The sequence below is a fragment of the Rana temporaria genome, chromosome 2 (assembly GCF_905171775.1).
Source record: "Rana temporaria chromosome 2, aRanTem1.1, whole genome shotgun sequence".
Classification (NCBI taxonomy): Eukaryota; Metazoa; Chordata; class Amphibia; order Anura; family Ranidae; genus Rana; species Rana temporaria.
In genome coordinates, this window is record NC_053490.1 from 261,635,808 (window position 1) to 261,649,583 (window position 13,776).

At 42.4% G+C, this 13,776-nt stretch overlaps 1 protein-coding gene across 1 annotated transcript in view; it reads right to left on the minus strand.

The window, feature by feature from the left end:
* SSC4D (scavenger receptor cysteine rich family member with 4 domains) overlaps nucleotides 1–12,380 on the minus strand; it is a 67,347-nt gene extending 54,967 nt beyond the window's left edge. The window contains exon 1 of the mRNA XM_040336863.1: nucleotides 12,216–12,380. Within this exon, the coding sequence (XP_040192797.1) occupies nucleotides 12,216–12,366 (151 nt within the window). The 5' untranslated portion in view covers nucleotides 12,367–12,380. The remainder of the gene's footprint in view (nucleotides 1–12,215) is intronic.
* Nucleotides 12,381–13,776: the final 1,396 nt, after the last annotated feature.

Genomic DNA, 13,776 nt, shown 5'->3' on the forward strand with positions numbered 1-13,776 from the left:
GCATATAAAAGTGCAATTTGACAGCATCATACCGGTCACAGCGTTTTCAACTTTGCAAAACGGTAAAAGGACATCCACAACATGGCGCAGAAATTCCTCAAGAATCAGCTTTAGAGATCTGAGCCATCGAAGTCTGGTGATGCACTGCCCATGAAGCACTTATTGCCCTGGTCAAGTGGTAACAGAAAAGGGAGGAATCTTGTTCCTTAAACCATAATTACTTGTCGAATCCACCTGGAAATGGTGGATTTTGATGCCGCTTGGCCCTTCCTGGTACCATCTGGCACAATAAACAAAACATCTGTTTTGCGTATCTGGGCAGTTGCCTGCAGATAAACTTTTACTGCTCTCATTAGAGTGCAATAACTTTTCCCTCGCTGACCACGGCTCCAGGAAAAACTATGTCTTGATTTAAATGAAACACTGATACTACCTTTGGAAGAAAGGTAGGCTGGGGGCGTATGTAAAATGATGTCCTTTTGACAAACTTAATAAGACTCTTTATAAGAAAGAGCTGCTAACTCTGATACTAATTTCCTGTTTAAAAGAATCAAAGGAATATGGCGGATAGGTTCAAAAGGCTGCTTTTGCAAGACTGACAATACAAAGTTTAAATCCCAGGGACATAAGGGAGACTTGACTGGTGGATTTATCCGCAGTACTCCCTGAATGAATGCCTGGACTAGGGAATGAGATGCCAACGGTCTCTGAAAAAAGACTGATAGAGCCGATATTTGACCCTTGATGGTACTCAGGGCTAATTTCATATCAGCTCCTAATTGGCAAATGGCGAGAATCCTACTTATGGCATACTTTTGAGGATTCCACCCTCTTGATTCACACCAGGAAACATACGCCTTCCAGACTCTGTAGTAGATAAGCCTGGAGGCTGGCTTTTTAGCGTTAATGAGTGTAGCAAGAATTGGACCCGAGAGGCTTAGTTTCTTTAAAATGTAGGTCTCAGCAGCCAGACCGTCAAATTTAGCTTCTGTAAAGAAGGGTGGAACACTGGACCCTGTGATAGCAGGTTGTGACGTAGTGGAAGCACCCAAAGTCTTCCTTCCGCCATCTTTATGGTCTCGGTGTACCAGGGTCTCCTGGGCCAATTCGGGGCCACTAGGAGTACTGGTATTCCTTCCTTCTTGATCTTGCACAGCAATCTCTGTAAGAGAGGGATCGGGGGGAATGCATAGATATCAGTGAAAACTGATTCCAAGGAATTATCATAGCATCTGTTCCGTAGGCCAACAGATCTCTCGTCCTACTTCCTGTTGAGTCTGGAAGCTAACAGATCTACATCTGTGGTCCCCCATCTCTGGCATATTGCCTGAAAGACATTGGGGTGGAGAGACCACTCTCCTGGTGACAGTTGCTGGCGACTTAGATAGTCCGCTAGCCAGTTCTCTACCCCTGGAATGAAGATTGCAGAAAGACAAGGAACATGTTCTTCTGCCCATGTCAAAATCCGATTCACCTCCTTCTGGGCATCCCTACTCCAGGTACCTCCTTAGTGATTGATATAAGCTACTGCAGTAGCATTGTCGGATTTAATATGAACAGGGTGACCCTGTAACCTGTGTGTCCAGGTTCTGAGGGCCAAGTATACTGCCCAAATCTCCAGTTTGTTGATGGGCAGGCTCTCTTTGGTTTTGGCCCAGGTACCCTGGGCTAAAGCTTCTTTTAACACTGCTCCCCAGCCTAACAGTCTGGCACATGTAGACACCACCTTTCAGGTGACTGGGAGAAAGGATCTTCCTTTCCGCAGGTTCTCGGTCTTTAACCACCAACTGAAGCTCTGGCGCACCTGTGAAGATAGGCGCATGGGTAAATCCAGAGGTTGACTTTTCCTGTTCCATGCCGCTAAAATATTGCCTTGCATTAGTCTCAAATGAAACTGGGCATAGGAAACAGCCTTGAAGGAGGCCACCATCTTCCCTAGTAGCCTCATACAGAGGCGAATCGATGGTTCCCTGTCCGCCCTGACTTTGTGGATTAATTCTCTTAAAGACTTGATCTTTGGCTCTGGCAGGAATACCCTGCTTTGGGCTGTGTCTATGATCATGCCCAAATACTCCACCCTTCTTAGGGCTTGCAGGGAGGATTTCTGTAAGTTTTTATGATCCATCCTAAATGCTCCAAGTATTTTACTGTATAGAGCACTGCGTGATCTAATCCTGCCACTGACTGATCTATCACAAGTAGATCGTCTAAGTAGGCCATCAGCGCTATGCCCTGGGCCCTCAGCTTTGAAAAACAGAGGGGCCAGAACTTTTGTAAATACCCTGGGCACGGTTGCCGAACCAAAGGGCAGAGCCACAAACTGCAAGTGGCGATGTTCTACCCCAAACCTTAGGAACTTTTGATGAGCAGGATGAATAGGTACATGCCAATATGCTTCTTTTAAGAATTCTCCACCTTGTAGGGTAGTGACCACGGATCAAATTTTTTCCATTCGGAAATGGCGAATGTTCAGAAACTGATTCAGAGATCTTAGATCCAGGATGAATCTGACGTCTCCATTTGGTTTTGGAACCACAAAGAGGTTTGAGTAAAAACCTAAACCTTCAATGATTACCCCTTTGAAGAAGGATTTTCTTTTTAACGGACCTTTGGAGAGCCTTGAACTTTGGAACCGGTAAGGTGGGATCTCTCGAAATTCCAGCTTGTACCCTAGGGATACTGCGGAAATTACCCACTTGTCCTGAATCTCTGTCTGCCATGTTGCTGAAAACTGCCGAAGCCGTCCCCCCACTCGGCCGAGCCAGGGAGCCTCTTCATAAAGAGGCTTTGGAGTTTTGCTTGTTAGCTTTTGATCCGCACAGCTTCTTGATCTTCTGGACCTGGTTTTCTTTAGCCTTTGTGGCAGGCTGAAAATGCAGTCGCCACTGGCTGGAGGCAGATCTTCCAAGAGTCGGGGAGAGAGAACGTTTAAAACAAGGACGCTTGTTCTTCTTCTTGTCTGACAAAAGAGTTGTCTTACCGCTCGATATTTTTTGAATATACTTTTCCAAATCATCCCCAGCTTTTTGCATGTGGCTTCCGCTAACCAATGCTTTAGCCAAAGAATCCTGCGAATATGCACCAGCTGGAGCGTAAGGCGAGATGCCTGTTGAATAGAATATTGGCATCCACTGTGAAACATAAGGCCCTAGGCATATTCTCCCAAAATTTGACCTGCTCTGGAGGCAGATCTTTCAGCCCCTGTTTCAACTGATCCTTTAAAACCTGACACATACCAACTGATTGGGTTACTGCGCCCGCCAGGAAAAAGGAAGACCTTAATAAAGATTCCAACTTCTTCTCAGACGGATCTTTAAATACTTGGGCATTGTCCACTGGACAAGTTAAGCTTTTATTTACACAGAAGATAGCTGCACCCACAGCAGGCAGACTCCATTTCTTGGTAAACTTCTCCTCAATAGGATAAAGAACTTCAAACTTCCTAGGAGGAGAAAAATGCTTATCTGGCCAGTCCGCGTAAATCAGATTCTCCAATAAAGGACGGATCAGAAAGGCACAAGCAGCCTGTGGGGATTTTAATGAACCCAGAGAGGAGACAGGTAATTTGGTTCATTCAGAAGAGGGGAATCTGAATTTAGAGCGTTCAGCTTAACATTGCACCTGTAACTTCAGAACCTGGGAAGCAGAAAAAGGTTCCTCTGATATTATTGATCCCTCCGAGTCCTCATCCCCTGATTGGGCCTCATCCTCCTCAGATTTCTCTGAAAGGAGATGCAAAACAACAGAAGGAGATCTGCTTAGCTTTTTGTCCTTTTCTGAGGACTTTGTGATTGACGCAGCGAATCTCCCTTCTAAGTTGTTCAGGGCTGTCGCCAAAGTGTCCTCAGTGACATATGCAGGCACCACAGGAGACGCTGCTACTCCTTATAGAGGTAATGGCTCATCCTGTATTGGTGCATCAGGTGTTACAGGAGACAAAGGTATCGAGCAGGCGCGGCTAGAGCCTCCTGTCTTAGGTGGCCGTGCTTTTTTGTCTTTCTTATGCCGCGTACACACAATCATTTTTCGGTATGAAAAAACGTAGTTTTAAAAAAATGTCATTTTAACCAGTTCCCGACCCCCGCATGTACATGTACGTCCACAATATGGCACGTACAGGCACATGGGCGTACACGTACGTCCTCGCCTATTAGCGGGTGGGGGGTCCGATCGGGACCCCCCCCGCTACATGCGGAGGTCGGGTCCGCTCGGGGAGCGATCCGGGACCATGGCGCGGCTATTTGTTTATAGCCGCTCCGTCGCGATCGCTCCCCGGAGCTGAAGAACGGGGTGAGCCGTGTGTAAACACGGCTTCCCCGTCCTTCACTATGGCGGCGCATCGATCGCGTCATTCCCTTTATAGGGAAGACACGATCGATGACGTCATTCCTACAGCCACACCCCCAAACAGTTGTAAACACATACTAGGTGCACCCTAACTCCTACAGCGCCACCTGTGGTTAACTCCCAAACTGCAACTGTCATTTTCACAATAAAGAATGCAATTTAAATGCATTTTTTGCTGTGAAAATGACAATGGTCCCAAAAATGTGTCAAAATTGTCCGAAGTGTCCGCCATAATGTCGCAGTCACGAAAAAAATTGCTGATCGCCGCCATTAGTAGTAAAAAAAATAAAATAATAAAAATGCAATAAAACTATCCCCTATTTTGTAAACACTATAAATTTTGCGCAAACCAATCGATAAACGCTTATTGCGATTTTTTTTACTAAAAATAGGTAGAAGAATACGTATCGGCCTAAACTGAGGAAAAAAAATGTTTTTATATATGTTTTTGGGGGATATTTATTACAGCAAAAAGTAAAAAATATTGCTTTTTTTTCAAAATTGTCGCTCTATTTTTGTTTATAGCGCAAAAACTAAAAACCGCAGATGTGATCAAATACCACCAAAAGAAAGCTCTATTTGTGGGGAAAAAAGGACGCCAATTTTGTTTGGGAGCCACGTCGCACGACCGCGCAATTGTCTGTTAAAGCGACGCAGTCCCGAACTGTAAAAACACCTTGGGTCTTTAGGCTGCATATTGGTCCGGGGCTTAAGTGGTTAAATAATCGTGTGTGGGCTTCACATAATTTTTCAGGTTCTGAAAAACGACAACATTTTTTTTCGAACATGCTGCATTTTTTAACGACGTTTTTCGGGTTGTAAAAAATGATCGTGTGTGGTCTAAACCGATGTTAAAAACCTGCGCATGCTCAGAAGCAAGTTATGAGACGGGAGCGCTCGTTCTGGTAAAACTACCATTCATAATGGAGTAAGCACATTCAAAAAAGCGCAAATCGTCTTTTCCTAACACGGAATCAGCTAAAGCAGCTCAAAGGCGAATGGAACTTCCCCTTTATATTGCCCTCGTACGTGTTGTACGTCACCGCGCTTTGCTAGATAATTTTTTTTTTTTTAATGGTGTGTGGGCAACATCGTTTTAATGATGAAGTTGGAAAAACTTCGTTTTTTCAACATGCTGAAAAACTATGTTTTTTTTCATGCTGAAAAATGATCGTGTGTACGCGGCATTAGTCTCTGAATTTCTTCTCTGGGTAAACATTTTACTAAGCAAAGCCGAGGTACCACAAAAATGCATATACTACTGTGCTAGTTTAGCAATCTACATATAAGTATGCAACTAATAACACACAGCTTCATGCTAGTCTTATCTTTGGGAGTGCTCAGCCAACCACATGGAGATCTACGTGCCCTTACGCTGCTGTGTCCCTTCAAGGAAAGCTCCAGGCTTGTGAGGCTCCTTTTATCACTTCCTGCATGATCTGCCATAGGAAAAAGTGTGCCCGTGCACGCTCACGGGCCCGCCCCCCTCATAGCTCATTAGCATAAAGTGCGCCCCACCTAGGGGTGATGGCTGTGATCCAAACGTGAGGATGATCCCCCTGCCACCTGCCTAAGAGGAGGAAAAAGCAGCTGTCCATGGCAGAGCTTCAGCAGTGGAAGGAGTTTGCTTGTCTGGAAGAACTGACACTGTTCTGGAGCATGCTAAGTGGAACTCAGCTATTTACTCCCTCCAGTGGTGGCCAAAAAAAAGACACCTACTCCAAAATAGGAAAGGTCTTTAAGTTTAAAACTTAGGACTCTTTCCTAGCTTACCTTCTGCACGCCGCAGGTTTTCTGCAAGAATCTTCCCCCATCACGGCGGGGTAAGTGTGCCAACCTTCAGGGATATGGGTTCCTACTTAAAGGAGGCCTCTTCACTGGGCCTTGTAAAAGACTCTGCCAGGACTTTTAGCGTATAGAGGGAAAGTGCTGGACCCTGGAGCCCAGTACTCCGAAGAGAGACATTACAGGCGACACCTCGTCCATGAGGCTCGGATACCATCCAGTTTTGGCGTACCATTTTAGGCGATTTTGGATGGACCCGAAAGTGTAGCTCTTTTACCCCCCCAAGGGTTTCTTTGGCAGAGCTTCCTTCAGCACATCCTACTCGCGTCCAACACCTTAGGCACTGGCGAAAAAACTGAGGTACTTCCCTTAGGGGAGGGGTTATATGGAGGGGAACTTGTCTTCATTGGTTGTGCCAGTGTCCAATCACCTCTGGTGACCATACAACCCACTATGTAATGAATAGAGGCTCTGTGTCCCGTGGTGTACGATAAAGAAAAACCTGAAAGCTCAAGAGGAACCGATGTACTAACTATCTAACGTTAGTACAGTGATCTCCCCCTGCTGTTGTATTGTGTTCTGACAGGGGGATGGCTGATTTCTATTGAACCCGGATGATGCAACCCAACATTCTGCCGGTATGTACTAGGCTTTAAAGTCATGATGATGTTTACAATTTTTTTTGCACGTTGCTTTACCTTTGTCCCACTCATGCATCAGTGATAAATGGGCTACCTCCAAGAAAGCTGGACATTGCCCATTTATTCCTATGGTATATACTAGTACATGCATGGGCCAATAGGGAAGAGAAACACCATAAAGATGCATACATTACCAAGACTTTGAGCAGGCAATGGACATCAGCCAAGAGAATATGTGCATTTGGAATCAATAAGCTGAAGTAAATGTGTCATAAGGAGGGGGAGGCTAGTCTACTTTTTGGGAAAGTAAACCCAATTTTTAGGAAAAATATGCCCTTCATCTTTTTTTTTATCATGCAAGGAAGTCCACAACTGTTACTTTTTCTTTTGTTTGGACTTTGAGTATGCAATGTACATTGTAAAGAACCTTGCGTGTGAGTTGTATGTCCAGTTTATTTTTCCCCACACCATGTCTGTTATGTTGCTACAATAAGTGACACCCAGCTTTTTAAAATGACTCTGTGAGTATTAACAAAATTAATTGATTTTATATTAATTTGAACTATTCAATCACGTGCAGATGAAATAAGTAAAGACCAGTCAAATGACTGGATAAAGTAGATGTTCACACGTTTTATTGTGTGAACGTTATCAATTCATTTGGTAAATCAGCCCTGCAGTAGCTTACGAGTTAATTATCTCTGCAAACTTGGGGGGGGGGGGTTATTTACTAAAACTGAGGCACACAGAATCTGGTGCAGCTGGTAACCAATCAGCTTCTAACTTTAGCTTGTTCAATTAAGCTTTGACAATAAGCCCAGATTCACACTGCAGGAATGAAATTGTGCGAGTTCAGTTGAACTTGTACTATTTCATTCCCACATGTCAGTCCCGGTTTTCGGGGACGATTTCAGAGACATCTGTGCGGGTTTCTGCACAGATATATTACATAGTAACATAGTTACATAGTAGGTGAGGTTGAAAAAAGACACAAGTGCATCAAGTCCAACCTATGTGTATGATTATATGTCAGTATTACATTGTATATCACTGTATGTTGCAGTCAATCAGGTGCTTAGCTAATCGTTTTTTGGAACTGTCGATGAGACCACCCCTTTTGGAAGGGAATTCCACATCCTTGTTGCTCTTACAGTAAAGAAACCTCTATGCAATTTAAGGTTAAACCTCTTTTCTTAATTTTAGTGAGTGACCACGTGTCTTATTAAACTCCCTTCCGCAAAAAAGTTTTATCCCTATTGTGGGGTCACCGATTTGGCATTTGTAAATTTAAATCATATCCCCTCTCAAGCGTCTCTTCTCCAGAGAGAATAAGTTCAGAGCTCACAACGTTTATTCATAACTAATATCCTCCAGACTCCAGACCAGATGTCAATGGAAGTTGCACCCCAAAATCACCAAAAGTAGTACAGAAACTACTTTTGGAAATCAGTGCGGCGCCGCAGATGCGGTGTCGCACCGGTTAGGACGATGCCATTGCCGGCAATCGCCACCGATATGGCATGCAATTTAACATGTCAAATCGGATGCCAAATCGCACCAAAGGGAACCAGGCCTAAAACCTAGAAGCTGATTGGTTACTATGCACAGCTGCACCAGATTCTGTGTGCACCAGCTTTAGTAAATCTCCCCTGGTGTTTGCAGACATTAATAGCTACTTAGTTACAATATTAGTTTTTTTCAATTAATTTAAAAATATTTTTTTTTTGTACTGATAAAAGCAGTGTCCTATCATATGCACATGATGATAGTTAAAAGAAAAACTAACAAGAAAAAAAATGTGTTCCTATTTACCCCTTTTACCCTTTAGTTAACCCTTATAAACCCTAAATGACTCTTCCAATAAGTATTATTTAAGCTGATTTTTTTTATATTACTTTTTTAATCATTTAACCAAATTTTACATTTCTGTTTTTGTTTGTTACTAAAGATTACTTTAGCAGCAATTCCAGAAAATGATCAGACTACTGTTAATAAAAATCTGCTTACAAAATAAATCTATGACAGGTCTTTTAGCGCTTGCATTAGGCAGCTCTTGTTCCTGTGCTTCTTCTAAACCATTTATGACTTTAACATTTGTCTTTTCATCTTCTCCCTGTCATCATTTTCCATTTTTGGCAAAGTGTTCAGATCCTCTGTTACACTGCTGTAACTTACGCTGCTAATGGCTTGTTATTTGGCAGTATAGAAATTGCGTGCTATTTTATTAGCATATTTCTACATAACTATTATAATTATGCAGTCTCACTCTGATTTTTTGGCTTTGGTATTGCACTTAAAATGGGTACTGCACCAGTTTCCCTATTTCCCTATCCTCGCATTCTTTGTTAAATCTAAATTATTTACTTAGAAAACTCTGTCAACTGTGCTTAAATAACTTTTAGAATGTCATGGTTATAGTTCTTGAAATATTCCTAAGAACCACTGTGAGGAAATGTAAGCTTGGGTGGTACAAAGTATCAGAAAGTATAGAAGGAAAATGGATCTTTGCCAGCGCCTGTGAATGCCGAACAATTATGTTTGCTGTGTCATCACATGGAAATTGCACATCCATCCCTCTTCCTGAACTGATCCTAGACTGCAAGATATAATATCATGCTGCTTGCCAGTAATAAATAATATTGAACCTGTTTCTGACAGAGGCGGCTGATTTACTTGAATGTTAAATGTTTACTAAGCTTAGTAAATGATATAAAGCTGCATATACATATGCAACATATGCTTCTTAATTACTTAAAGCAGTTTTTTTTTTTTGTAGGGGGGCTGCTATGTATTGGTGCTTGCTTTTGGGAGATTTCTACGTATTTTATGTTCAAATGACACGTAAAAAAGGATAAGCCCTGTTATATTTGTCAGTGGGCTGTGTTTTCTCAGTGAGAGATTTCCTACTTTCTGCTCTGCTGAATATTGTAGTATTTTAAAAGTGGGAACACAGATAGCTATACCTAAAACTACAAAAAAATGTCCTGAGTTCCACTCGTATGATTAATTAATAACTATGAACTTTTACAGAATGTTTTACATTAATTCATGAGTGTATCTAAAAATATTAAAAAAAATATTTGAATATATACCTGTATTATATTACCAAAAGTATTGGGAGGCCTGCCTATACACGCACATAAACTTTACTGACATCCCAGTCTCTGTTCGTATGGTGCAATACTGATTTGGCCCACCCTTTGCAGCTATAACAGCTTCAACTTTTTTTGGGTTGACTGTCCACAAGGTTTAGGAGTGTGTCTATGGAAATGTTTGACCATTCTTCCAGAAGTGCATTTGTGAGGTCAGGCACTGATGTGGATGAGTAGGCCTGGTTCACAGTCTGCGCTCTAATTCATCCCAAAGGTGTTCTATTGGGTTGAGATCAGGACTCTGTGCAGGACAATCCAGTTCCTCTACCCCAAACTAGCTCATCCATGTCTTTATGGACCTTGCTCTGTGCATGGTCCAAATCATTTGGTGGAGGGGAGATTATGGTGTGGTGTTGTTTTTCAGGGGTTGGGCTTGGCCCCTTAGTTCCAATGAAGGGAACTCTTAAGGCATGGGTGCTCAACCTGTGGCCCTCCAGCTGTTGCAAAATTTCAAGTCCCATGAGACATTTCAAGCAGGACAAGCATGACTTCCAAAGGCAGAGGCATGATGGGACTTGCAGTTTTGCAACCGCTGGAGCGCCACAGGTTGAGCACCCATGTTTTAAGGTGTCAGCATACCAAGACGTTTTGGACAATTTCATTAACTAAACTTTGTGGGAACAGTTTGGGGATGACCCCTTCTGTTCTGCATGAAATTGTCCAAAATGTCTTGGTATGCTGACACCCTAAGACAGGTGTGTCCAACCTTTTGAAGCACGAGGGACACTTAAGGGACTTGGTAGCTGGGCACGGGCCACAATGAGCTGAGTAAAAGTATGGCAGATCCATGTCCACTCTGCAGACACAGCCAGATCGGATTGGAGTTGAGACACAAGTCTGCCACTCCTTAGAGGTGAATGGAGGGTCCAATTGGGTCGGACTGACCATGTAAAAGGGGCTCAAGGCTGCTTTCACACTGATGCGCTACGGTTTACCCTCACTGCAGGTTTACCCTCACTGCCTTGCACCATAGGTGCAAGGCAGTGTACCTTTTGGCTTTTCTGCACTTTGCAATAGACTTCTATTATATTCTGCAGGTTTCAGAAAGCTCACCAAACTTGCAGGTAATAACAGAAGTCTATGGCTCAGTGCAGGTAAACCGCAGGTGCGCTGCTCTGCATCTGCGGATTTGTTTGAAAGCAATCCAGTAACCCCTGCAGAACAGATATGCCCATATATACTCTGTGATTTTAGTTATAAACAGATCTTTGGTAACAGTATTCTATTCTATTCCATCCCAGAGCAGGAGGTTGCGGGCCACATCAGAGGTCTCTGTGGGCCACTGGTTGGGCACCCCTGCCTTAAGAGTTCCCTTCACTGGAACTAAGGCATTTAGCACAGAGAGGCACCCCCTCTCTGTACTTTGGATATCACAATGAGACTTGGTTCGGGCAGAGGAAGATAAAAATATGGCCAATCGAGGTTTGGCCATCTGTGCGATGTATAAAGTGTGCCGCACGTTCCCCTAGACGATGTCAACCTATGGCGAAACATGTAGGGTGGAGCGACGTGCTCACGTCACCAATCCTACACGTGTCCTAGAAGGATGGATTCTGTTTGTTTGTGTTCCGGCCAACACACTAAACCTAAGACGCATTTAATCAGCTGATGCTGTAAGGCCAATATTTTATATTCTAATACATTTTAAAAAGATTTTTCTCTATCTGAAGCATTTTATTTTTTTGGAGAAATCCTTACATGTAACACAGTGCCAAGGTGTGATCCTGTATAGGAGAGTAACCGGATCTGGAGAAAGGCCTTGGCTGGGCTAAAGCCACAAGTACAAACGACCCCTTGTAATGAGGGGTCCAGAGGAGATGGAAAGCGAATTTTCAGCTGTTGGTGGAGGCACTGATGTTTAGGATCACTATAAGGTGGTAAATGGCGGAGATCGACACTTGTGAACTGTTCATTATTTTTAATCAGAATTTATTACATTTGTTTGATTACAAAGGTTTGCTGCTAACACTTTTTTACTCATAGCTACTTACTCTTTTTTACTTATGAGGTTATTAATTAGCGCAGATTTTTTCACTTTTTTATTCCCATAGACACACTCCTAAACCTTGTAGACAGCCTTCCTAGAACAGTTGAAGCTGTTATAACTGCAAAGGGTGGGCCAACTCAATATTGAACCCTACGAACTAAGACTGGGATGCCATTAAAGTTCATGTGCGTGTAAAGGCAGGTGTCCCAATACTTTTGGTAATATACTGTATCTGCTACGTTTGATCTCAGTAGAATTTCAGAATAATCACAGACAGATTTATGACATAAAGAAAACTCTCACCTGATGGGTTGGCTAATAGTAGAACGGATGCAGATGGAACAAGATAGACTGTGAGCATCCAAAGTACTGGCCTCAGTAGTCGATTTTCCCACAAGTAAAAAGGACTCCCTTTCATTTCTGCTGTCAGACTATAACACCAGGAATCATACATCTCCCTTACTCTGGGAGATAACCCCAGACCTGAAGAGAACAGAAAATACATTTTCCTAAAAAAGTTTCTATTTTAGAATTAAAAGAAAAATTCACTCACGTTATGATTTATATTTGGGTAGAAAATAAATATACTTACCCATAATATCATTATTCCTCTCTGCTTATATTGCTTCTGACTAATACTGCATCAGACGTCAGAAGCCACCATAAGCACAAATGATGAGGACATTTGCAGTACAGCAGACCTTTAGATTAGACTGTAGAAAAAGATATATAATTGTATACGCATCTTAGAAATCAGTAATGGCCATTTTCTAGGCTAATTGGCAAGAAATAGTCAAACAGCTGGTATAGGGGGCTGGACACTACTCTGGGGCAATGTAACAAAGCAAAAAATTAAAAACCCATTGGGTAGGGTGCAGTGATTTAAAAAATGTGAAATGTGAAAAGCCTTTAACTGCTTCAATACCAGGCACTTTTACTCCCTTCCTGCCCAGGGCAATTTTCAGTTTTCAGCACAGTTACACTTTGAATTAAAAAAAACATGGTCATGCATGTACTGTTTTTATATTTATTTTGGTGTTTTTTATTTTTTTGCAAAATAAACGAAAAAAAACCTGAAAAGTTTGAAAAATTACACGTTTCCTTTGTTTCTGTTATAACATTTTGCAAATAAATAATCTTTCTTCATAAATTTAGATCAAAATGTATTCTGCTACATTTTCTAGGTGAAAATAACCCAAATCAATGTTTATTATGTAGTCTGTAGAAAAGTTATAGAGTCCAACAACTATAGTATATACAGGCAGTCCCAGAGTTACGAACACAATAAGGACTGTTCGTAAGTGGAATTTGTTTGTAAGTTGGAACACTGCTTGTAAGTGTAACTTCCAACTGTGCAGGGATGTGGGATGTTCCGGCGTCCGCCTGTGCAGGGATGTGGGATGTTCCGGCGTCCGCCTGTGCAGGGATGTGGGATGTTCCGTGGGCTTCTGGGGCTCTTCTGACCATGCAGTACATGTTGTACTGCAGTGTGGAATGTGGCAAGATAGCTGCTCGGAGGTAGCACAAGCAGCCGGCATTGAGGCCGTTCGTAAGTAGGAGTCGTTCGTAAGTCGGTCGCTCGTAAGTCGGGGACTGCCTGTACAGTATATCTGGAAATTGATCAATCAAATTTCTTGAGACCTGAAAACACCAGAACAGTACAAATACCCTAAAATAACAATTTTTTTAAAAAGTAGACAGTCCATTCTGTTACCAGTGCAGTACAGCATTATCATATAACTGGTGTGGTGGTGATCAGGGACACTGACTGGTAACAGTATTTAGAAAAAATAAATAAAACATGTAATAATTTTTTCTTTTTTATTACATTTTTTTTATTATTTTTTTTTTAACACACAGGGAC